The sequence below is a fragment of the Fusarium oxysporum genome, chromosome 2 (genome assembly GCF_000149955.1).
Source record: "Fusarium oxysporum f. sp. lycopersici 4287 chromosome 2, whole genome shotgun sequence".
Lineage (NCBI taxonomy): Eukaryota > Fungi > Ascomycota > Sordariomycetes > Hypocreales > Nectriaceae > Fusarium > Fusarium oxysporum.
The window spans coordinates 5073515-5097026 of NC_030987.1; the positions used below are offsets into that span (position 1 = coordinate 5073515).

Here is a 23512-nt window from a genome sequence, read left to right on the forward strand (position 1 = left end):
CCACGAAATCCACATATGGATCCATAATGTGGATCCATATCCATTCCATTCCATTCCACGTGGGCTTCAGCATTTCCATATCCACGCCACGAAGCCCCTTCCACATGTTCCACATGTGGAAATCGTGGAATATTTTAGGTGGGGTTCGAAAATACCTTGATTTCCTTGTGAAATCCCGCATATCCTAAGTACTTTCTATCACCCACAACAACACAACATCGATTTGCCACCCCATTTTCCTCCGTACACAATGAGTCCATTCTGGGGGCTTCACTGTTACTCGCGTTACTACCCCAAATCGAAATGGCCACTCCCCATCCTACCAAGTCAACCACATCCGTTCCAGAACGAACAGAAGAGGACAATCAACGGCTCTTTCAGCTCTACAAAAGCTGGATCTTGACGGAGAGAGACGGCAAGGCGCGTCTATAGGTATATCGGTTCGGCTACGAATATCCAGCATAACAAGAAACAGGAACGTCGGTGGGTGTGTTGCCTTTGCGTCAAGCAACGGCGGATTTTAATGGACCAATGACAAAAACATTGACGTCACCGAGGGCGGGCGGGACCCATTAATTACCATTGTTGGACGAAGTAGGTTTCCATTCCACGAATTCCACAATATGGATCCATTTCCATAATGGATCCATTTCCACCCATTCCACATCGAAATTATTAGTCAGCATCCATATCCACGCCATATTCACAAATGTGTCGTGGAGTGTCGTGGATTTGAACCCTGCACACGATAAACCCATGACCAATGGGCACTCAGCCCAAACTCCTCTACAAAATGGAAAGGCTGATAAATCTACAGGAACCGATGTTGCCATTTGCGGAATTGGGCTACGTCTTCCTGGAGGCATTCGAAATTGTGACGATTACTGGAACCTTCTCTACAATGGACTCGATGCTCGGAGTCCCGTTCCTAGTAATCGATACAATGTTGATGGATTTGACGACAGTCTCGGAGACAAGGATGCAGTAAAGCTTCAACACGGTTATTTCCTAGACGAGGATCTCTCTGCTCTTGATACGTCTTTTTTCACACTATCAAAGCGTGAGCTTGAGAAGGTTGATCCCCAGCAAAGGCTGCTTCTCGAGGTAACTCGTGAGTGTCTTGAAGATGCAGGAGAGGTGAACTATCGTGGGAAGACAATAGGTTGCTATGTGGGTACCTTTGGAGACGACTGGCTGTTGATGAGTGCCAAAGAGCCTCTTCATGGAGGAGTCCATACGGTCACTGGATACTGCGATCTCATGCTGGCCAACCGTGTTTCATACGAATATGACTTTCTAGGACCCAGGTAAGTGATCTTGCGATACTGAACTATCTTGATATTATGCTAATATCTGTCATTAGCTTGGTTATCAAGACAGGCTGTTCAGCATCAGCAGTTGCGCTTCACGAAGCATGTCGGGCAATCCAAAGAGACGATGCCTCGAGTGCGGTCATAGCCGGTACCAGCGTGATCACCACTCCCGCCCTAACAACGACAATGTCGCAGGGTGTTCTGTCACCAGATGCGTCCTGCAAAACATTTGATGTTGCGGTAGATGGATATGCCAGAGCTGAAGCTATTACAGCCATTTATGTCAAGCCACTAGCCGACGCTCTTCGCGATGGTAACCCTGTGAGGGCCGTCATCAAGGCTACATCTACGAATGCCGATGGTAGGAGTGTTAGCCTTGTTACTCCAAATGGAATAGCGCAAGAAGCCCTGATGAGAACGGCTTATTGCGATGCTGGGCTTGATCCCAAGGATACTGCATTTGTGGAGGTGAGTAGATATCGACATTGTCCAGAGCCCGAATTAAGAGATATGTAGTGTCATGGGACAGGAACACCTACTGGTGACCCTATCGAGGCCACAGCAGTTGGAAAGGTCTTTGGTGGTGAAAAGGGCATCTACATCACCTCAGTCAAGCCAAACGTAGGACATTCGGAGGGCTCTGCGGGACTCTCATCAGTCATCAAGTGTGTTCTCGCCCTAGAACACAAAACAATCCCACCAAATATCAAGCTTAATAAGCCAAATCCGAACAGTATGTCCAGGATGTCCTCAACTAACTAATTTCTCGAAGCTGTGCTAACAAGCAATTCAAGTTCCGTTCGCCAAATACAATTTGACGGTTCCACTCAAACCAACTCCGTTCCCAACGGATCGCAATCAGAGAATCAGCATCAACTCGTTCGGCATTGGTGGAAGCAACGCACACGTAAGTGCCACTCATAATAGTTCTGCGTCCTTCCATTAATCTCTAAGGCGATCACCTAGATCATCCTTGAGTCATATGGCTCGCAGCAAAATGGTGTGGCCCACCAGAATGGAACTGCAGGACTCAATGGCCTTTCAAAGCACACATCACCTAAATTACTTCTATTATCTGCCAACACAGAGAGCTCTTTACAGAAGCAGATCAAATTACATGTAGAATGGGTACTCAAGCACCCCGATTCTGTCGCCGATCTGGTCTACACTCGCGCGAATCACCGAGAACACCTACCTCAGCGAGCATTTGTCATCCTTGACGGAGCCAATTCCATACAAACCTCAAGCGCAGTAAAGATCCCACCGGATTCATTACCACTTGTCCTGGTTTTCAGCGGCCAGGGCGCACAGTGGCCTATGATGGCCAAAGAGCTCATACAGAATGACACAGCCTTCCGTGATGACTTACTCAGCCTCGACGCAGTGTTGCAACGGTTACAATTTCCTCCATCTTGGAGTATTATCGGTATGTCGACTAGCCTTTGCTTTGGTGAGCGTTACTAAGCTGTTTCTAGATGAACTCTTGAAACCCGCCAATACTACGCAAGTTCACAAAGCGGAGCTTTCACAACCCCTCTGCACTGCCGTACAAATAGCTTTGTTCAATAGATTTTCGAGTCTAAATCTTACGCCCGCTGCTATCGTGGGCCATTCGAGCGGTGAGATTGCTGGTGCTTATGCTGCTGGCTACATCTCCATGGAAGAGGCGATCACCATTGCCTATTACCGTGGCTACGTCACAACCAAACAGACTCTCAATGGCAGTATGGCAGCTATTGGAATGGGCGCGCAAGAGGTGTCGGACCTCTTGTGTGATGGGGTAGTGGTGGCTTGTGAAAACAGTCAAAGCAGCACTACCATTTCTGGACATGCCGACAAGGTAGCCCAGGTTGTCGATGCTATCAAGCAGAAGCAACCTGGCATGTTTACTCGGCTGTTGAGAGTAAACATGGCATATCACTCAGGTAAGTCACAGCCAACCTTGCCCTCTGTGCATTTGCTAATTAGTTGTTTCAGATCACATGCTTTCATTGAGTTCTGAGTATCAGACTTTGCTTGAATCCGAGCTGTCAAAACTCGCACCAAGTTGTTCGACATCGAAAATTGACCTCTTTTCTTCGGTGACCACCAAACTAGCGGGAGGCTTCATCCGTGATCCACCCTACTGGGTGAAGAATCTCACGTCTCCGGTGAAATTCTTGCCAGCAGTTTTGAACATGTTGGCAGTCAAAAATGATTGTATCTTCTTAGAGATTGGTCCACACTCTACGCTAGCTGGTCCTTTGAGACAAATCTGCTCGACAGTCTCTCGATCATATCGTTATGTGGCAGCCCAATCTCGCGAGAAAGATTCCTTTGTTACCTACTTGGGTGCAGTAGGGAAATTGTACCAAGACGGAGTTTCTCTTGACCTGAGCCCATTGTTCCCCAATGGCAAGGCAACTTCAGGATTACCGACATACCCATGGGATCACAATGGATCTTACTGGGCTGAGAGCCGCATTTCAAAGGCTTGGAGGTTTAGACACTATCCTCATCACTCCCTTCTGGGATCCCGCAATTTCGAAGGCACAGAGACCGAGCCTCAGTGGCGAAACATTCTTAATGTGGAAAACGAGCCCTGGCTTTCTCACCACAAGCTACACGACGATATTGTTTTTCCTTTCGCTGGATACATTGCTATTGCTGGAGAAGCTGTAAGGCAACTCACCCACTCTCCACGAGGTGCTGGTTACCGTCTCAGACATGTTGTCGCGCACACAGCCCTTCTCCTCCCTCCCAATTCCATCGAGCTCATGACCAGCATGCACAGCCACAAACTCAATGACAATGAAGACTCTGAGTGGCACGAATTCAGTATCTATTCTTACAATGGCTCGACCTGGATAAAACACTGCGCAGGACAAGTGAGCATTCTGGAGACCACAAGAGACAGCGATTGGGAGGTCAAGGTACTTCCTCGGAAAGTTGATTGCTCTCGTATTTACTATTCTTTGGCCAGCATAGGTTTTGTCTATGGACCGGAGTTCCGCGGCTTATTGAGTGCTACGTCATCAACTTGTGAAGAGTTGGCATATGCTCGAATCGTCAACAGAGACCAGCAAAGTTGTGCTCCTTTCACTCTGCATCCAGCTACGATCGATGCAGGCCTTCAGCTCCTTTTGGTAGCTCAGGCTAAAGGTCTTGGACGCAGTCTTGTTCAGCTTGTTGTACCCACAACTATCGAGGAGCTTGAAATCAGCTCATGCGGAAATATAATCGATGCCAAGGCATGGAAGCGGTATGGAGATGTGCCTTGTGTAGAGTTTGCTTCGAATGGAAAGGTTGCATTCTATGCGTCAGGTGTCCAGTTCCGTCCTTTAGGGGATGACAGAACCTCAGAGGCACGCGATATCCATGCCGCAGCACGGCTCCAGTGGCTTCCACACTTCGACTTCCTCGACGCTTCAAGGCTCTTCACGCCGCCAGCATCAAACAGAACCGAGTCTCGACTTCAAGAGGAGTTGGGTTTACTCTGCATCCTTGAGACAGCAGAGAAGGTCAGGTATCTTCAACCATGTCAGCCTCACTTTGCAAGGTACCGAGATTGGCTCAATCAACAGATTGGCTTCGCCGCAGCTGGTCACTACAAACTCATTGAAGATTGTCAACAATTTGTTACTTGGCCAAGGTCCTACCGGCTAGAAAAGATTGAGGAACTAACCACTGCTCTGCTGGAAATGCCACAGAAGGCCTTCACAATTGGATTGAGGCGTCTCTTTGATAACATCGAAAAGATTTTCACTGGTGAAGCAACAACCATTGAGACCCTTCTCAAAGACAACGTCCTGGCTGGTATTTATGACGCGATGACGTTCGACTACTCCAACTTCCTGCGCATCTTGACTCACGCCAGACCGACTATGCGTATACTGGAGGTCGGAGCTGGAACCGGTGGCACTACAGAGACTATCTTTCGAAGCATCATTGACGATCAAGGAGCACCAACCTACTCAGTCTACACCTTTACCGATATCTCGGCAGGCTTCTTCCCAGCAGCCAAAGAACGTTTCGCCCATGCCTCAAACATAGAGTTTAAGGTCCTCGACGTCTCCCAAGATCCCCGCGAGCAGGGTTTCGAAGAGGGACAATATGACCTTGTCATTGCAGCGAATGTTTTACATGCCACTCCATCTTTGCAACAGACACTGAATAACATCTGGACTTTGCTCAAGTCAGACGGCATGCTTGTCATGACCGAACTCTGCAGCTTATCACGTTCCTCCAATTATATCTTCGGGAACTTCTCGGGCTGGTGGTTGGGGGAAAAGGACAACCGCCCAGATCAGCCCTATGTTCCTGTGTCACGATGGGACGCAGAGTTAAAGGCCACTGGCTTCAGCGGCGTTGATGATGTTGCGTATGATGACGACGAGCCATATCGGCACTTTGCCGTAGTTGTGGCTAAGAAAGAGCCGCCCTCAATCATCAGTCCAAGCTCAGTCACTCTTCTTACTGAGAATCCTGATGGGCAAGCCGCCTCTAACTTGACCTCTACGCTGGAACAAGAAGGTTGGACAGTTACAAAGTGCTGCATCGATGATTCTATCCCTCCAGACCAAGACATCATCTCCTGTCTTGATCTGGAGAACAGCTTTTTCGAAGATATCCCAGAAGATAAATTTACTGCGTTCCAACGATTTTCTGGGTCCATTGGATCGAATAAGGTTCTCTGGCTGACATCTCCAATTCAAATGGAATGCTCCAACCCGGGATCCTCTCAAGCACTAGGTGTAGCACGCACCCTCCGCTCAGAACTAGAGCTCAACTTCTACACGCTCGAAATTGACATCAATGAGAATCAATTCGGCAGCCTCGTCTCTAGCGTATTTAAGAAGATCGTGCAAGAGGAAGACGAGGATAAATTGGAGCCCGATAAGGAATACATCATCAACGACGGTGTCGTGTGTGTTGGTCGCTATCTGCCTTTCTCGCTAACGGATGAAGTATCAGCAAAATCTACCTCTATCCCAAAGGAGTTCATGACGAAATTAGATATGGACAAACCTGGCATGTTAGAAACAATGAACTGGAGAATCCTCCCACTCCCAGCAAGCCTTACAGAAGACCAGGTTGAAATCCAAGTCCACTCAACAGGCCTCAATTTCCGAGACGTTGTTTATGCTATGGGCCTGATATCTTCTCAATCTGAGGACCTTTCTCTTGGCATGGAATTGTCTGGAACAGTCAGGCGCCTTGGTACTGCTGTGAAAGACCTGAGCATTGGAGATCGCGTCATGTGCTTTACCCCTGAAGGCGGCTTCTCAACGCATGTCATCGTCAAAGATCATTATGTGCACAAGATTCCGGAATCCATGGACTTTGAGGAGGCAGCTACTATCCAAGGCTGCTTCGCCACTGTGGTCTACGCATTACTTGACGTAGGCAGAATACGTCAAGGAACGAGTGTTCTGATCCATTCTGCATGTGGTGGCGTTGGTTTGGCTGCAATCCAAGTTGTGCAGATGATGGGCGGAGTGATATACGCCACTGTCGGAAGCGATAAGAAGAAGGAATACCTCGTGGAGAACTTCAATATCCCACGAGAACGTATTTTCAACTCGCGAAACACGTCATTCCTCGACGGAGTGATGCGGCATACAGGAGGCAAGGGCGTCGACTTGGTTCTAAACTCACTTACCGGCGAGCTTCTGCACGCTTCCTGGAAGTGCGTGGCAAAATTTGGCTCACTACTTGAACTAGGAAAACGTGACCTTGCTAGTTTCGGGCAGCTAGATTTGAGCCGTTTCTTAGATAACCGCTCATACTGCGGTATCGACATGATGTATATGGTCAAAGAACAGCCTCTGATCGTACAAGAGTAAGTTCGCCCACTCTCAGCTCCTTTGTGCCTAACTTATCAGACAGCGTTTTGCGGAGGACTCTCGACTTCTGTAGGCAAGGAAAGCTCCGAGCACTGAAACCCATCACGGCATTTGACGCCAGCAACGTCAAACAAAGCTTCCGTTATCTTCAAGCCGGGAGCCATATTGGCAAGGTAATCTTGAACATGCCAGAGAATATTTCAACACTTGAAGCCAAATCACTGGCTCAGCCCATCGAGTTTGATCCTTCTGCATCCTACCTACTAGTTGGAGGCTTCGGTGGTCTCGGTAGAGCGTTGGCCGTCTGGCTAGCTGAGCGTGGCGCCAAGAGCCTTGTTTTCCTCACAAGAAGTGGCGTCGCAGGCAATACCGTCTCAACAGAATTGGAATTTATGGGGTGCACGGTCACCGCCGTCAAAGGAAGCGTCAATGAGATAGGAGATGTGAAAGAAGCAATCGGTAAGGCACCGAGTCAGATCAGAGGTGTCTTTCATCTTGCTATGGTGCAAAGGGTAGGCCACTCACGCATCGCATCGGACATTTTGAATACAAGCTAAAATTTGACAGGATTCACCGCTGCTTGACATGAAGTGGGAAGATTGGAAGGACGCCAACCAACCAAAGGTCCAGGGCACCAAGAATCTCCATCAAGCATTCCTCGGCCAGCCATTGGACTACTTCTGGCTTGCCAGCTCTACTGTTACAGTCGTTGACCAGCCTGGCCAAGGAAACTACAAAGCTGGATGCACCTTTGTCGAGTCGTTTTGCCAGTACAGACATTCGCTCGGACTTCCAGCTTCAGTGCTTTCTATCTGTCCTATTAGAGACATCGGGTTCGTAGCAGAAAACCCAGCGGCGCTGCGCAGTATTAGGCTACAACAACTATACAGCCTCGGCGAGAAGGAGTTCCTAGAGAGTGTCGAAGCTTCGCTGCTCAACTCATCATCACAGAAGAAGCAGGCTGCCAGCAACCTCAAGGACCTCTCGTCAGGTGCGTGGTCAGCATGGAAAAACGATGGCCACATCATCATAGGTCTTCGGTCAGAGCTTCACCTCGACGATCTTAATAACCCAACCAACTGGCGCCGCGACCGTCGTATGGGCGCTTATCACAACCGGGCTGATGACGTATCCGACACACGAGCCGAAAGCAACGCTCTCAAAGTATTCTTAAAGGACGTGACAGAAGGCGACGGCGCAACTGTTTTGTCACAGCAGGAATCCATTACCTTTCTAGCCAAGGAGATTGGAAAGAAAATCAACGATTTCCTACTCAAGCCAGATACTGCGATCGATACACGCCTCCGACTTTCCGAAATGGGTCTAGATTCCCTCACAGCAATTGAGTTACGCCGATGGTTCCGACAGGCGTTTGGCCTGCAAGTCAGCGTGCTAGAGATGATGGGCGCTGTGTCATTGGGACAGCTGGGAGAAACGGTGGCTTCGAGGATCCAGGAAAAACTCATCAGCCGATGATTAGTTAATCCTTGCAAAGTTTACTTCACCTGCTGAGGGAGTGACTGTTATTGCTACCATGGGTTTGGGATGTGGAGACTTAACATAGCGTGTGTTTCCTACGTCAATCATAGTATATTATTTTCTGGATTGTTTGTATGATTTATAAGAGTTTACCTCGCCAGAACGCAGAATTTAGAACCGCGGTTGAAAAGCAGTGAAGCCCGTTCTTTCTGGTTCACTGCCTGGCGCGGATTGGGTTCTGCCTGGAACACGCCACGAGCAGGGATCCATGACCAATTGAAGGTCGCGTGCGCGGCTCATGGCTGTGTTACCCATTGCAAGGAAACGTGTTCAACATCAGTAAGGACCCGAAAACTGATAAGATAGGGACGTGTCATATTCCACATGATTTTCGTCATGGTTCACGGGCTTCATTGGCTTCATTCAGACCAAATACCTCTAATCCCTATGGTAGTGAATAAGTAAAAAAAAAAAAAAAAAAAAAATCCCCAGATGGATGCGGCTTAAAGTGTTTCTAGGCAGGGGGGCAAAAGCCTTAGCACCCATCCATCATGACGTCGGCACACGAAATTGCACCTATTAAAAACGGATGCCCTCCAATTTCGTTCCCCCCTAACCCCGCTCGTCCCGATCGTCTGGATCACTCTGTCGCAGCTTTTGCCTTGCGCAACCAAACCCTCGGGTCCCATCTTACCCGGGTTATTCAGCCTTATATCCGGCCTCAATCTGTTCTTTTTGTCTTCTATTTTCTCAACAAGAACTAGCACGCCGGTGCGCATACCTCACGGGCCCAGCCGCTTGGGCCATCCTGTCCCACTACCTCCGGCGATCCCGCTCAACCCCTGCTGGGGTGCGACCTGTCCTGTTGTTTTGCACAAAATTTCTTCAGGAGCTTCGCTACCAGAGCAAACGGCCGGCATCACGTCACCTAGATCAGACATGACTCCAAGGGATCCGATGCCGACTACAAACACCAATGACTCGCCAAACGGACCACGAGACAGCCTCTCCGACTATGAGTTCAGCTTCGAGACGTATCTCGATTACAAATCGCGGATTGAAATCGATGTGAGTTTGCGACAAAATGGTGGAGCCGTCGCTTCTTGGATGCTTACATTCTTGATAGTCAAATCCCTGGACCACATGCGCTACATTGTAAGAATCACCATTCCTCATTACTTTCTCAGTTGAGGTCTCTGGACTCACTCTACGGCAGAGATACCGCGTCCGTGGCAGAGAGCATCTACGAGTTTCACAAGGAAAATGGCCGCACATACCATGCCTATCGCGCTGGCTGTAAGTTTATCTCTGCTCCTGAACCTAGCTCGTAATGCATGAACCTAACCTCACAGCGTACCTCTACCCGAATGACTCACTTGAAGTAGAACGACTGGATACACAATATAATATCCTAAAGATTCTTCTGGACGGGAGAGCATGCCTCTCTCCCTTCACACAAGTTAATCCCCCCCACAAAGTACTGGACATCGCCACAGGGTCTGGCTGTTGGGCCATTGACATGGGTGATGAGTTTCCCGAAGCTCGTATTATCGGCACAGACCTGTCTCCTATCCAAACCAACCTCGTGCCACCTAATGTCGAGTTCATCATCGATGACGCGTACGTATTCCCTTTCAATTGTGCGCCAAATGGGGATCCTGACTATTATAGGACCGATGAATGGCCCCAGGGCAGAGATTGGTGTAATTTTGATTTGATTCACACCAGAGCAACTCTAGGTTGCTGGTCAGATATGAAGACACAGATTATTGAGCCGGCGTTTGAACGGCTGAAGCCCGGTGGGTGGCTGGAATGCCAAGAACTTATGGGTCTCCTGGAGTCAGATGATGATTCCTTGACCGACAAAAACCCCTTCAAGGTGTGGTGTGATAACATAGTGGAAGCCAGCATCCTCGCGAACCGGCCCTTGAACTTTGCTGCAAGCATGAAGCAATGGTTCATCGAGGCAGGCTTCGTTGATGTCACAGAGAAGGTTTACAAGCTTCCCCTCAACGGATGGCCCAAGGACCGACGACTCAAGAGATTCGGAGAGCTGTGGCATGCCAATATGGTGAGTGGATTGCAGGCCTTTAGCTATGGTTTGCTACATCGTGTCAAGGGATGGACCAAGGAACAGATAGAGGTATGTCATCATCTGTCTAACCGCCATAACTTATGACTAATGGTACACAGGTTAATCTTGTCGATGTGAGGAAAGCATTAGCAGACCAGAGGATGCATAGTTACGAGAAGTTCTATGTTGTATATGGTCGCAAGCCGGAGACTGCCTGATATTCTCTTTCTGGTTAAAGAAGCTGGCGTTCTGATGTTTTATGTCTCTTAAAAAAAAGTCAAATAAAGTTTTTCATTAAAAAGATAAGAAAGGATGAAAAGGATTCAGATCAGATAAGAATTAAACATAGGGGAAAAAACGAAACAACTTCTTTAAAAATATAGAAAACTTTTTTTTATTATCGTAATCGTGGACACGCTGTCGTGATCAGTGTCCCACTTAGCAATGGTCTGATCAACTATGCCAAGATCCATCAGGCTGTAACGACGGAATCACCTCTCTTCCCCAGACCCTATGCCACGTCAAATTGTGTCGCTTGAAACATAAAGAAGGTCATTAGGTCAACGATCAACGCTCGGGCCTCCTTCGAGTATGGCAATTGGTGGGATGCCCCTGCAAACTTGCAGATAGCCAGCTCAGCTCGACAGGGCCAATGCGCAATACGGCTGGCAAAGTGCATAGCTGCATCAACGTTGCCGCAGGTTTAAATTCCAGGCAGCATTAGTTTAATAACTCTTAAGCAATCTAAATTAAAAGACTGCCGTATCTTGCGGGTTCTATCTACCTTATCTGTCGGCATATAGAAAGCAACTTGTCGGTATTTATTACCAGGCGAGAGAGAATGCTCGGTTACAGCCACCACCTATAATTCAGCAGGAAGTTTTCTTCTTTGAGGGCGAATTAGTAATACAAATCATCTGGTCAGGGCTCATCGATCTCCGTGGAGCGGGCTGGTGTGCCTAACGACGACTTCATGCTGACATGGTGGGCAGATAACCTGTCGCCTTACAACCATGGAACGCATGACAGCCAATGATTGCCTATTTATGCCCCTGTTTTCAAATTGCTTGTTTTGTATTAGGCCCCTGTGTATGGAGTAGCATGTGTTGAAGCTTGCCTTGCTTACTCTATTGAAGGGCTGTTGTGGCTGCAGCCGGTCAAGCAAGCCGTTTTTAAGCCTTTGACAGGGTTTGCATTAAAACGGAAAACGCCAGTAGACCGAGGTTGTTTTCTCTTTCCCCCAAGAGCTTCAGAAACCGCCCAAACTGGTCAGTAATGCAAAGGGTTTTAGGCCGGCTAGCTCTATCGCCCTATACAGTACCTCTCTTTATCTCTATCTTTTTATCTCTTTCTATCCCTTTTTATTTTTTACTTTTCCTAGCTATTTTCCTATTTTCTTTTATTATTTCTTAGGTAACTTATCTCTCTTAAAAAAAATCTCCTCTCCTATTAAACTTTCTTTTTCTGCTGCTAGCTGTTTTTTCTTGCCAATCTCCTTTACCTCATTTTAATAAAATCCTCTTTCACTTTAACTCTTTCCTTGCCCCTGTCGACGCTATGTCACTTACCCCGCATAGTATGCTGCCGCCAGTACTTCCCGCCAGCCCCACACGGGTCACCGCTTTAACTGAAAGAGGCTTTCCACCTCACCCCACTCTAGTCCCTCTCTCTGGCCAATCACAGCCTTAAATACCGATAGGGGGTTTCCTCTTTTACTGAAAATGGGACAGACAATAAGGATGTAGACACGATGTTGGGAGTTTTCTGGAATCCTCTAAGGCTCTGAGCAGTCTAGATCCTGCTCGGAAGAAATACTATTGCTATATATAAAGTGACAAGAGTTAGGTATTCTTGATAAGAGATAAACTATTACGCCAAATGCAAAGATACCTCTAGTATGTACGGTAAGTCTGATTCATATGATAAGATGTGACTTACCTATGCTACGGCCGATGTAGAAAGAGAATGGCAACAAACTTTCACGCACCTGACTCGTCGAACAAGAATCATTCACATGTATGACCCCCTGTGCAGCTGTTAACAAGCCTCTGTGTTCATCTGGTAGGAAATTGTGGTCCATTCGATAATCCCTGTGATGACGTTCTTTCCTAAAACGGGCAATACCCGAGGACCCATAATTGAACCTGTCTGCGATTGGCTGTGAAGAGTAATAGTTACATGGGTTGGAAAACCTTGATATGACATGAGCCAGAGTAGACTAACCTTGCGCATAAGGGCCCAATCACTTATCCACCCACGCGGGTGACTTGAAGTTCACAGTTGTAGATGTTGATATCAATACACAGCCAGCTCTCGGCTATCATTAGTATCGTTGTGGCTGTATATTTCTGTCACACATGGTCAGAAATCTTGTTTTATCGACAGCCACCTGCCACCGTGAACATGATCCATGCATGACTTGTTACTTTCCGCCTTGGTGAGACGGGCTCATGGTTGACTCAGGGAGCGAAGCGGTGTAGATGACTCGCATGATCCCACATTCCCGCCCGGGACGCAGCGAATGGGACTTACATTTCTTTCGGTGCTTGTACGCTTAAATTGCCATCATCAAATAAAGTCCAATTCTGTTTGCAACTTGATTTAAACTTCACTGAGTTTCACTACGCACACTTCGCCAAATCGCTTATGCTTCAAAATTAAAAATGTCGTCCTTCGAAGACACTGTCCACTTTTTTCGTCACCCTCAATGCGACAAAAAACAACCCCTTCCACGAGTCACTCTTGGGGCTGTGAACAAAGACGGTATGGAGATCTCGGAAGCCATTAAAGTCGGTGGCTAACAACAGGAGTTGAAAGGCTCCTTCCACTACACAAAGACCTTTGGAGAGGATGCATTTGAGAGTCTCGCGACGGATGGAGTTCACTTTCTCGCATCAAGTACTAAGCTTGTTACCACCATTGCTGTGATGCAATGCGTGGAGAAAGGACTGCTCAATCTCGACGCGGACGTTTCAGACATCCTGCCAGAGTTGAAGAGTCTTCGGATCCTAACCGGCTTTGATGAACAAGACAAACCAACTTTTCGAGACTCAACCAAAGCCATCACCCTGAGGTAGGCTACTGGCATTCCTGATGAACTTCTAAGACTCTACAATTGACACATTGCGTAGGCATCTTCTGACTCATTCGAGCGGTTTGACCTACCTCCATATGGAACCCCTCTTGACCCGTTACGACCAGCTCCCAGAAGTTGAGCCTCGACGTCGCGAAACGCTGGTAAGTTTTTGCAATTTTTTCCCCCATCGTTTTGGCTTATCAGATGAATCAGATAGAGAAGTTCTACACAATTCTAGTGTCAGAACCCGGTGAACGTTGGCTATACTCCCCAGGTATCGACTGGGCCGGCGCCATGGTAAGTCCCCATTGGCTGTGCTGGCATTTGTCGAAACTGAACTCGGCTGTTTATTAGGTTGAAAGAGTCACTTCCATGAGGCTAGGAGACTACATGAAACGCCACATATTCGACGTCGTGTCTGTCAAAGACGCCACTTTTCAATTGCAAGAACGGGAAGACCTGCGAGAACGCATGGTAAACACTTGGGAACGAGTGGGAGAAGAACTGAGAATCACAAAGTGCCCAGCCGCAGACCCAGTCACCGATGACCTCGGAGGCGGTGGCTTGTATTCTACTGTGCCCGAACTTCTCAAGATCTACCATGGTCTTTTGAGCGAGAAGTTGCTGGCCAGGGAAACAATCGACTTGATGTTCCAGTCTCATCTTCATGATGCGCCCGGTCTCCAAAGTCAAGATGAGTATTCCAAATCCTATCGCAATGCCATTTACAATTCGATTCCTTCTACAACGCCGGTAAGCTTTGGACTTGGTGGCATAATCAACCTGTCTCCGATCCCCAACAGACGTTCCGAAAACTCGCTCTCCTGGACTGGAATGCCGAATATTTACTGGGTAAGCAAGCTAGTAGCACACTCTCTGTTAAGACTATCTAGCTGACATCTTCTGCCCAGTGGATTGATATAAAAAAGGGTATTGCGGGTGTCTATCTATCACAGCTTCTCCCATCTGGTGATCAGCAGTCTACCGACTTATTTTCTGCATTTGAGGAATATGTTTACAGTCAAGTAGCTTAAAGCGCAGGAAATCAGAATCTCAAGGATTTCTAAAACGCCAACTTCGATTAACTTCAAAAAGTGAATCTGGATATACATAGACAACCTGTTGCATAATTACAGCACGTTTTGAATCGCATGTTGAATACCATCTACGTCTCGTCACACATTGTAGCTGGAGATCTTTGTGCTGATGACCTCGGGGAAACGCCTCCACATCTGGATACAGTAGGGGAACGTCCAAACCAACCCCACCAGGCGGTCGGGTTCGTCCTTAGCCCACTCGGCAACGTAAGGGATCTCCTTGTCGTCGAACAACTTGATCAATGCAGCCGTAGATCTGTAGCCACCTACATTCTCTCTGCTAATCCGAGCTCTGGCATTGTAGATATCTCTCTTGGTGTAAACCGAATCTGGAAAGTGATCTCGGACTATGCCACCAATGTCTCGTGCACGAATGCTAACCCGTCGACTAGAAGACTAGATGTTCGCCTTTACAGGGCTAGTAAGTCATCGATGAACTAGGTGAGCGGCGGCATTGGTACTAGGGTTATGATTGTGGTGGCGGTGTTCTGCATCTGGGAAGTGCTGCAGAGTCTACTAAAAACTGTTCTCTGGCAGGGCCTCGGCAATAATCTTCTATAGGCACCCTGACTTTCAAGACTTTTGTTTCCGAAGGCTAGCACCCCTTCCTGGCTGCGGAGCCCTGTACCGATAGCATTGGAGGATATATCGACTTCGCTATCTAGGTCGAATTATACTATAAGCCTTAATAACACCGAAGCCATAGGTTTTTGCAAAACTATTAACCCTAGCAAAAAGGGCATTAACCGACAGAGCTAGATCACCTAGGATTAGTAGGTTTCGGATTATTTCGACTACATTAGACCTCGAGCTGGCATCGGATAAGTTGTGCTGCTTATACTACTCCTTGCCTAGAGCAGACATATTTGGAAGCAATGAGACCTAGATAGGGCTTATAACTGGCTGTAAAAAAGTCGCACTGCCTTCTTGCGTTTGACGTCTTTATTTGGCCTAGGTAAGGTCCCTTTCGCAGGCTAACGCAAGTGCCGAGGCGAGGTGATGGTCTGTTTTTACTAGCTGGCAAGCTAATCCTAAGGCAGTCGGGAGGATTATCATTCTCGTTACAGCTTGTATTATATATTTATCTTAACTCTGTTGACTGGTGTGCTGCCTTTCCTGTATAGTCATAGCCGGGTCTGGTATTAGTATATTAACATGTTAGAACTATTTACTTAGTCTATACAGGGATATGCAATAATCGTTCTAGAGGTATATATCTGATTTTCGCCACTAAATACCTAGAATATCTTTGCCAATTAAATCATAAAGTCTAGGCAGGGAGGAAAAATAATAGTTAAGCTATCCTGCAGGCACGCCACCTATACCTTCCGTGCTATATTAATATATTTCGAGGCAGGCCATTAAATTATCTAATAACTGGTCTAAGTTGCTTAATAAAGGCTGCAATTATGTTCTACTAGAGGGATTAATCAGGCTAATTAGACTTCTGCAACGGCTTATATTGGCGGTATAAATATCTGGTGAAGGCATTATAGAGCTTCGAGGTATATTATATTCATCGGGGGAAGGATAACAATAATAGTAATATATCTTGACGCGAATTAACGACGACTGGTCGAAGCGTCGCAGGGTAGGCATAATCTTCACGGCGTTAGGAAATAACTGTATTAGTAATCTAGCTGTATGCTTAAATAACTCTGCAGAATAGAATACCCCGTACGAAGAACAACAATCAATCAACACATTTGCTGCTGCTTATCACATTCACTTTAACCCTTTAAGCGATACGAAGCTTTGGTGGCCAACTGGCAAAACGTGCGGCAGAATTTGGTACATACCGGTGCACTAACACGTGAGATTTGGGCCAATGAGAAGCGCTAAAAGTGCGGCACCCGTAAGGTTGCGGCACCCCTATCAAAATATTGCATCAATTATTGAAAGCCGTTGATTGATTAGTAAGCCAGGGTGGGGGGCTCAGAAGTGGTGTTCGGGGTCGACCATGTAGGTGAGGACCTTATACCAGCTGGACTGTGGATTGTCCAGCGCTGCGGGGTCCACCTCCCGCATCGCCTCCTTGGTGCGGTCCTGGGACGCCTCGGGCTCGAACTCGGCGTCACTATCCTCCATCTGGAAGTCGTAGTGCGGTCGTTCGGTTTCGAGAATGTAGAGGAAGTGGACGAAGGACCGCAGCGAACTATTCATCAGGCGGATGTCGGCGTCCTGCGGCAGGCACCAGACCGTGCCGGTGCTGGGGTCAAAGGCGATGTCGTCGTACGGGATCAGGGCCAGTGAGATCCACCGTTCGGCCCCGGGCGGTACCTGCTCGTAGCGGTCTGAGAGGTCCCAGTCCCAGTCCCCGACGGGTCGCAGCCGTTGGTCGAGACCTTCAGCCATGTCGAACCAGGGGTTGTCCCGGACGGGAATGCCCAGGGTGGCCAACACATGCCGGGTGTCCGGGTGGGTCACGCCGTCGAGGGCGCTCTCGGGAGTCGTGACGAGCTCCTCCGGCTGGAACACCAACTCGAGCATATCGCGGGTGAGGGGGGGAGGGGTGGTCATTCCGTCTGGGTGCTGGTCGCTGGCGGATATCTCTGGGCAGCCTATGGGGCGAATCGGCTACGGGCCGCACGCAGCCTGTTGAGATAGTTCTGCACCCGCTGGTTGTCCGCGACTCTCGCCTGGGGCGTCGCTCTGTCGTCGAAGCTGTGCGAGACCGTCAAAACGTAGTGGTCTGTGTTGCAGGCACGGACGGATAACGAGGATCAAATAAGCGCTTACTTTCTTATCTCAATAAGCACCGAGACTGGGTCTCTTATACCTACCAGTACGTTTAGTCTGCCGATCTCCTAGGCAGCAGGCTGTTGCCTGACGCTAGTTATGGTGTACTGTTCCCAGACTGTAGACATCATGAAAAAGGTGACTTGACATGGGCGTAGGGAGCTGACCAAAACTACTTTCCATACACTATACCCAGTCTCAAGGTTATTTAGATATTATAAAAACTCTTTTTATCTTCATTCCTGCTCTCGTTGTGACGTTATCGCTCGTATTAGTTGTAAACCTCGTTGTTGCTTCGTGTGCGCTGGCAGTGCTTTGTTATAACCGTAAAGTCCTCACGTTCGTCCTCTAACCCGATACCTACCTCAATCATCGACTCGACCTCCTTATCTACATCCACCTCTATTTCTGCCTCTTTTAAGTCAGGAAGAGCTTCTCTAGCTGCTATATTCTCCGACAGAGCCATGAATCGTCGGTTCGGGTTTAATACCGCCTTTCTCTTCTTCCCTTGCCGCACCTGGGCTATCTGCTCCTCGAGGCTAGTAATCTGCGCATTCTAAACGGCCACCTTTATCTCTAAAGCTTCTAACCCCTTTGCCATCTTACTATACTTCTGCCTGGTCAGATGACTTCGGTGCTTAGCTATTTCCCTTACTTGCCGGCTTGTTTTCGGCGTATTATCTAAGTGCAGTTAAGGAGGGCTTGGCATCTTGAACTCTTCTAGCAGTTTTTCTTTATCTAGTTGAATTTCAGGATATATTAGAGCCTTATAATAATTTATAGGCTAATTTCCAGTAAATCTCTAGCCGGATAAGATAATATCTTTCCTTATGCCTGCCTTCCTGGCTTTTATATATGCCTAGATAAAGTTGACTTTATTAACTAGCGCAGAATTAGTTAAACTAGCCAGTATTTAGAGTTCTTTCTAATATATACCTTTAATAATATTAAAAATCCTATTATCTAATAGCTGCAGACTATAGGAATAATATACTAGTAAGTAATAGCAGTAAATATTATTTAAAAAGTATATAGCTATTTACTTATCTTAACTGCTTATTAGTAACCCTATAATAGGTAGCTTAGCAGTAAAAACTCTAAAATACTTACCTATATATAGCTCTTATAACTATTAAGGATAATAAGTCTTATATCTAATGTATTATAAGGCTCTGTTTAAGGTAGGTAAATATCTTTTAACTATTTAAGAGTAATATAGTTATTAGTCTAGCTATTCGGGGATATAATATAATGCTAGTCTGCTATTAATTCGAATTTATTTAGAAACTATTACTTCTATAGCTCTTTTCCTTTAAAGATAATTCCTGGTTTTAAAGAGCAGCTAGTTGCAGTAATAGCCTTAATAAATAAGGTCTATATATGCAATTAAATGCCTTTTAATAATGCCTTCTTCTTTAGGTCAGAGCTCCTAATTATAAGGCTATCCAGGCCTTATAGATAACTAATTAGCTATGCCCTATAAAAGCCTATAGAGCACTTATAGAAGACTTACTAAAACCTACTATTATGCCGCCCTTATTTACATAAACTGTATTCTTAGGCTTAATCTAGCTATACTTATTCTCCCTGATATTAAAGTACTAATTAACTGCCTTTAGGGTAAAGTTATTAAATCTAGTAGCTTTTTAATATTTTCTAATCTTAGTAGATAGTTTTAGGTAATATTTAATAAACCTAATAGTCTAGTGCTTACCTAAAGGTTTATTATTACCTTATTATTAAAGGATAGCCTTAATATAGGCGCAGACCTGGCTATATAAGGGAGCATAGCCTAGAGACTCTTATTACAGCACCTAATAAATAAGCATCTCCTACTGGCTCTTTAGAATACGCTGGTAGGCCTAGATATATTTATTCCTACTTACTTAACCAGAAAGTTATCTTAAAATAATCTACTAAGGTACTCTATATTTCTAGGCTGCCTTATTCTATAAGAGGCCTCTATCAGTGGTATTAAATAAAGCCTTAGCTATATTATCTTTGGTATAATTACAGCAAACTATTACAGAAGGAGTTATAGTAAGTAAATTAGGTGAAAGTTCGGCTTAAGTGGATAAAGTCGCCTAGGGTATATAAGGTAAAATATAATAAAATTCAAAGGGCTAGAGAACCAGGCTATAAGGCAAAACAGGAAAAATTCAAGCTAATATAAAAGTTTAATAAAAAAAGAAATATAATGCAGGTCTTTGTTTATAAGTATCTTTATGCCTGGCCGAATATAATGTAATTAAAAATTTGGATTTTATATTAGAGAAGCGAAATTTTGGTTATGCATTAGGTGGTCCTGGATGGTAAGTGCTGGTTCCCCCCTGGAGGTAAACCGAAAAGACATAACTCAAGCTTTACGAAACTCGGCATTGGTAGTTGTTTCTATAGCACCCTGGGTGATCACGTATAGGTGCTCTGATAAGGAGTATTTCCTCATTGCTGATACTGGATCATTCAGAGATTAGCCAACAAACAGTGCCACAGTCTACGTTGTAGACCCTGAAGAGCGATGGCGACAGGCTGGATTGATCTTCTATCCCATACTTGATCGTCTGGATGGCGCACAAGACAAGTAATAGCTGTCGGGGTGGCTCAGTGATCCAGATGTTGAGAAGGTTCAGTTCCGTTGAGAGCGACACATTGACCCAAAATGGTCGAGCCTCTCAGAGGTCACGTTAGTAAGAACTTGAACTGGGTGGAATCGCCAGAAATAGCCCCATTTATTGAGCTGAAAGCCTGGTTGCCAAGGGGCTTGACCTGTGAAGTGACCCTCGGCTGCAGAAGGCGCTGTGAGACACCAGTGGTTGGCTGTCTGCCGAACATCTGTTCAAGTGCAACATCCGATGTGAATTTGGAGGCTTGGTACTAGACTTGGCTGGAGGCGGCGGTCTGGACCCCCGTCATTTCTTTGTGAGTGTTGGTCACTTAACATTCCAACGTGCAAATCCTCATCTAAGCCGGTCGGATCAACATCGTCTCCTATTCAACTAGAGATTCCAACCACTAGCCGGGGAGTGGCGGCTCTGGCATTTCTAAAACTTGCCCCGTACGTAGAGCTTCTGGGCGCCTCGTATTCCTGGTTGAGGCATAAGACCTCTCTGGAGGAATGATGACAAAGTCTCTGTCATCAGCCCACCCTAGGGTCAAAGTGTCCAGTACTAAAGTAATTAATATACGTACAAGTCTGATATAGTAAAATCTGAAGTTCATATCTTCGTTTATAACCCAGTCCATCGCCATTGAAGGCATCCCGTCCTGCTCTGCTCACGGAGCTCTAAAAACGTACATGCTCACACATGTAACACTACATGACAATAACGTACATCCCATACCACATATTACTCATATACCGTACTATACAACAGACCTTTCTTTTGTTACCGAGTGCATTTCAAACTCCTCATCTCGACTACTATAGTCCGCGTCCGGATACGTGCCTCGCTTAGACATGCGCTTGTCGGGATGACCCTGGGAGCGCTCAACGGGCAGATCGGGAAGTTCTTTGAACGCTCGAGCCGACGCACTACGAGGCGGAAGGGATCCTCGGTGGCCCGGGCCACTACGGCTCGATGGACCCTTGAAGGTCGACGCCTTTGTGCTGCTCAGAACGCCGGGTATCATCTGCAGGAGCGGGCGTAATGCTGGTAAGCTGGCGCAGATCAAAGCGCATGAGAGCTCGATGATGGACCATATCACGACGTAGACATTGTCCCCTGAATGTCGGTGTCAGCTCAGTCTGGAACAAGAAACGGTTGCCGAGGGGGATGCGAAGAGCTCTTACATGCAGCATCGAGCGTGTTTCCAAAGTCAACAATGTACTTGAGACGGATCATGCTTGTCACGCATGCGCTGGCCGAGTCAGTATCCAAATCTGAGTCTCAACGGGCAAATCCAGCGACGTACAAGGATCCAATGCTGAACATGAGCAACAGGGCGATCTTCTTCCCGCGGTTCAACTGCAGCTTCAGGAGCTCCGGGATAGGGAGGATAAGGATCACAATATCCTCGACGATGCTGGTAATTGCACCGGCGTAGCCCAACGCGGGGAGATTGATGCACTTTGGCTCCAGATTCCGATCCCAGATGGAGGCGATGGGGCGGCATTGGAATATGACGAGGCCCAAGAAGATGGCCCCGTGACCTACGAGAAATCCGACAGTAATCCAGGTCCAGAGCCGGAACTTGCGACTTGTAAAAACACGCGCGTAGAAGGCTAGCAGCGATCCCTTGGCCGAGACTTGGATGAGGACATAGAGCATCTGGGTGGCGTAGAACATCTGCATAGACGGTTAGTCCGCAACCAGGAATGGCATCTATGGAGCTGGGAGTCCGACTGGCCTTAAGGATGACCTCCCCTTTCGCTGGGTCTACATTCCAATAGTGGCGGCCAAACCCAAGCCGTGCACCTGGCGAGGACTCTGGTCAGCGTTATCCTCGAATGTTCATTCACGACCAGTGCACTACTTACTCTCGATCTGAGCACCAATTGTGGTTGCGAGCAGAACCTGAGACTTTGGCTCAGCATCCGAGCCCCAATGGCTTGCACGTTATGGCCAAGCGTCCTTTGGCTTACCGTAGCAATGACGGCCATCCAATCATCCCACCATAGTCTCTTTGTTCTCATCAACCTTGCCACGCAGCGCAAGGCGACAATGGTAAAGGTAATGGCGGCGCTAGCAGTACCAGTCACCCTGACCTGGCCGCTGCGAGACTCTTTGGGATAGTCGATGCACAGGTTATTCGAAACCCTCCCCACCTCTAAGAGACAGCGTACAACAGTCAGCAACCAGGACGCGGGTTGTCGTGCATGGCGATGAGCAGACACGTACCAACTTGGTCGTTGAAGGGGCATGATAGTTGGACACAGGCGGAGACGTTTGCTTGTAGTGGGATATCGGTGCAGACGCAATCTGCCAGATCGGCGATGCCGCATCCACCCTGCTGCAAGGCATTGGCGAGGCAAGGGAACTATTGTGGGCAGTCAGCCAGGGCCCTCGGATGCAAATTCCAATGCGTTCGTATTGCTCGAGATTGCAAGTTGCGGAGTAAGGGGGACTCACCGCACAATCCGGAACCAGACCTGGCAGCAGGTCTGTCGAATTGGTGTTCTGGCTGAGGCCCGGAGTAGCCGTTGCGATGCACAAGAGTAATATTAAGGGCCACGATGCCTCGTATCCCTTTGAGGAAGGCATGTTTCTTGGAAGTTAGAAACCCCTCTCCTCTGAGTGGCAGAGGAAAAGAAAAAGGGAAACTGGCGGAAATGGGACCAAGGATCCAGGCCCATGCTGCCAGGGGAAACCTCGTGGAGATATATCCCGACGAAGACATCCCACTCTCCCGGGGCAAACGCCAAGAGACGGGCTGTGACAGATTCAGAAGCTTACTATGGGGTGTGGTTGGTGTTTCAGTCTCACCTTCGCTTGGAGGTGGGAGGGGAGAATCCACCACACCGTCGGGCCTTTTTGCTGGTTTGATGTCCATGACGGGCGCATCCATGCATCCGGGGGAGAGAGAGATGGTGAGTGGGAGAAAAGGGACTCGCAGTCTGCACCTTCTGAATCCGTGATTTCAAAGTTCTTTAGGAACCTTGCAAGAGGTGATATATGTGCCTAAACTTCTTGGCTGTTGCGTTGGTTCTGTAACTGACATGCCTGCCATGGGGCAACCCCTGCATTGGTAGGGTGTACGCCCTGCAGGGTCCCTCTTTCTGGTGGCATTGACGCCATGACGTTCCTCATCGGTCCACGCACGGCCCGGAGATATAATTGTTTGGGTCACTTGCTGTTCTCCCCAGCTATGCGGCGCGGCGGAGGCAGGGGTCTTGGTGCTTCGCGAAGGGTCTCCGGCTGGGAGAAGCAGCAATACAGTGGGGTGCAAAAAGTATTCGCATCCCTAGCTGT

At 47.5% G+C, this 23512-nt stretch overlaps 7 protein-coding genes across 7 annotated transcripts; 3 read left to right on the top strand and 4 right to left on the bottom strand.

The window, feature by feature from the left end:
• Positions 1-756: 756 nt before the first annotated feature.
• Positions 757-8882, top strand: FOXG_15886 (uncharacterized protein; the record flags this gene model as incomplete). Its single annotated transcript, XM_018395994.1, has 9 exons — positions 757-1307; positions 1364-1781; positions 1830-2046; positions 2108-2220; positions 2280-2739; positions 2789-3238; positions 3291-7134; positions 7182-7650; positions 7706-8882. The coding sequence occupies 9 exons, from the start codon at positions 757-759 to the stop codon at positions 8612-8614; spliced, it is 7431 nt and encodes a 2476-aa protein (XP_018256513.1). The 3' UTR covers positions 8615-8882.
• A 674-nt stretch (positions 8883-9556) lies between these two features.
• FOXG_15887 (uncharacterized protein) lies at positions 9557-10938 on the top strand (the record flags this gene model as incomplete). Its single annotated transcript, XM_018395995.1, has 5 exons — positions 9557-9685; positions 9805-9913; positions 9970-10237; positions 10289-10760; positions 10811-10938. 5 exons carry the CDS (start codon positions 9557-9559, stop codon positions 10907-10909), a joined length of 1077 nt encoding a protein of 358 aa, XP_018256514.1. The 3' UTR covers positions 10910-10938.
• A 2357-nt stretch (positions 10939-13295) lies between these two features.
• Positions 13296-14903, top strand: FOXG_22249 (beta-lactamase). The gene is made up of 6 exons (XM_018402648.1): positions 13296-13454; positions 13509-13764; positions 13823-13928; positions 13981-14064; positions 14122-14619; positions 14679-14903. The coding sequence occupies exons 1-6, from the start codon at positions 13355-13357 to the stop codon at positions 14799-14801; spliced, it is 1167 nt and encodes a 388-aa protein (XP_018256515.1). The 5' UTR covers positions 13296-13354; the 3' UTR covers positions 14802-14903.
• A 39-nt stretch (positions 14904-14942) lies between these two features.
• On the bottom strand, positions 14943-15163 carry FOXG_22250 (uncharacterized protein; the record flags this gene model as incomplete). The annotated part of the gene is given in 2 exon segments (XM_018402649.1): positions 14943-15120; positions 15135-15163. 2 exon segments carry the CDS (start codon positions 15161-15163, stop codon positions 14943-14945), a joined length of 207 nt encoding a protein of 68 aa, XP_018256516.1.
• A 1306-nt stretch (positions 15164-16469) lies between these two features.
• On the bottom strand, positions 16470-17586 carry FOXG_15890 (uncharacterized protein). Its single transcript, XM_018395996.1, has one exon. The coding sequence runs from the start codon at positions 17382-17384 to the stop codon at positions 16800-16802; it is 585 nt and encodes a 194-aa protein (XP_018256517.1). The 5' UTR covers positions 17385-17586; the 3' UTR covers positions 16470-16799.
• Positions 17587-20282: 2696 nt separating this feature from the next.
• Positions 20283-20435, bottom strand: FOXG_22251 (uncharacterized protein; the record flags this gene model as incomplete). Its single annotated transcript, XM_018402650.1, has 1 exon — positions 20283-20435. The coding sequence occupies one exon, from the start codon at positions 20433-20435 to the stop codon at positions 20283-20285; it is 153 nt and encodes a 50-aa protein (XP_018256518.1).
• A 531-nt stretch (positions 20436-20966) lies between these two features.
• Positions 20967-22804, bottom strand: FOXG_15891 (uncharacterized protein; the record flags this gene model as incomplete). The annotated part of the gene is made up of 7 exons (XM_018395997.1): positions 20967-21325; positions 21394-21461; positions 21516-21889; positions 21963-22028; positions 22159-22370; positions 22442-22580; positions 22673-22804. 7 exons carry the CDS (start codon positions 22802-22804, stop codon positions 20967-20969), a joined length of 1350 nt encoding a protein of 449 aa, XP_018256519.1.
• Between the last annotated feature and the right edge of the window lie 708 nt (positions 22805-23512).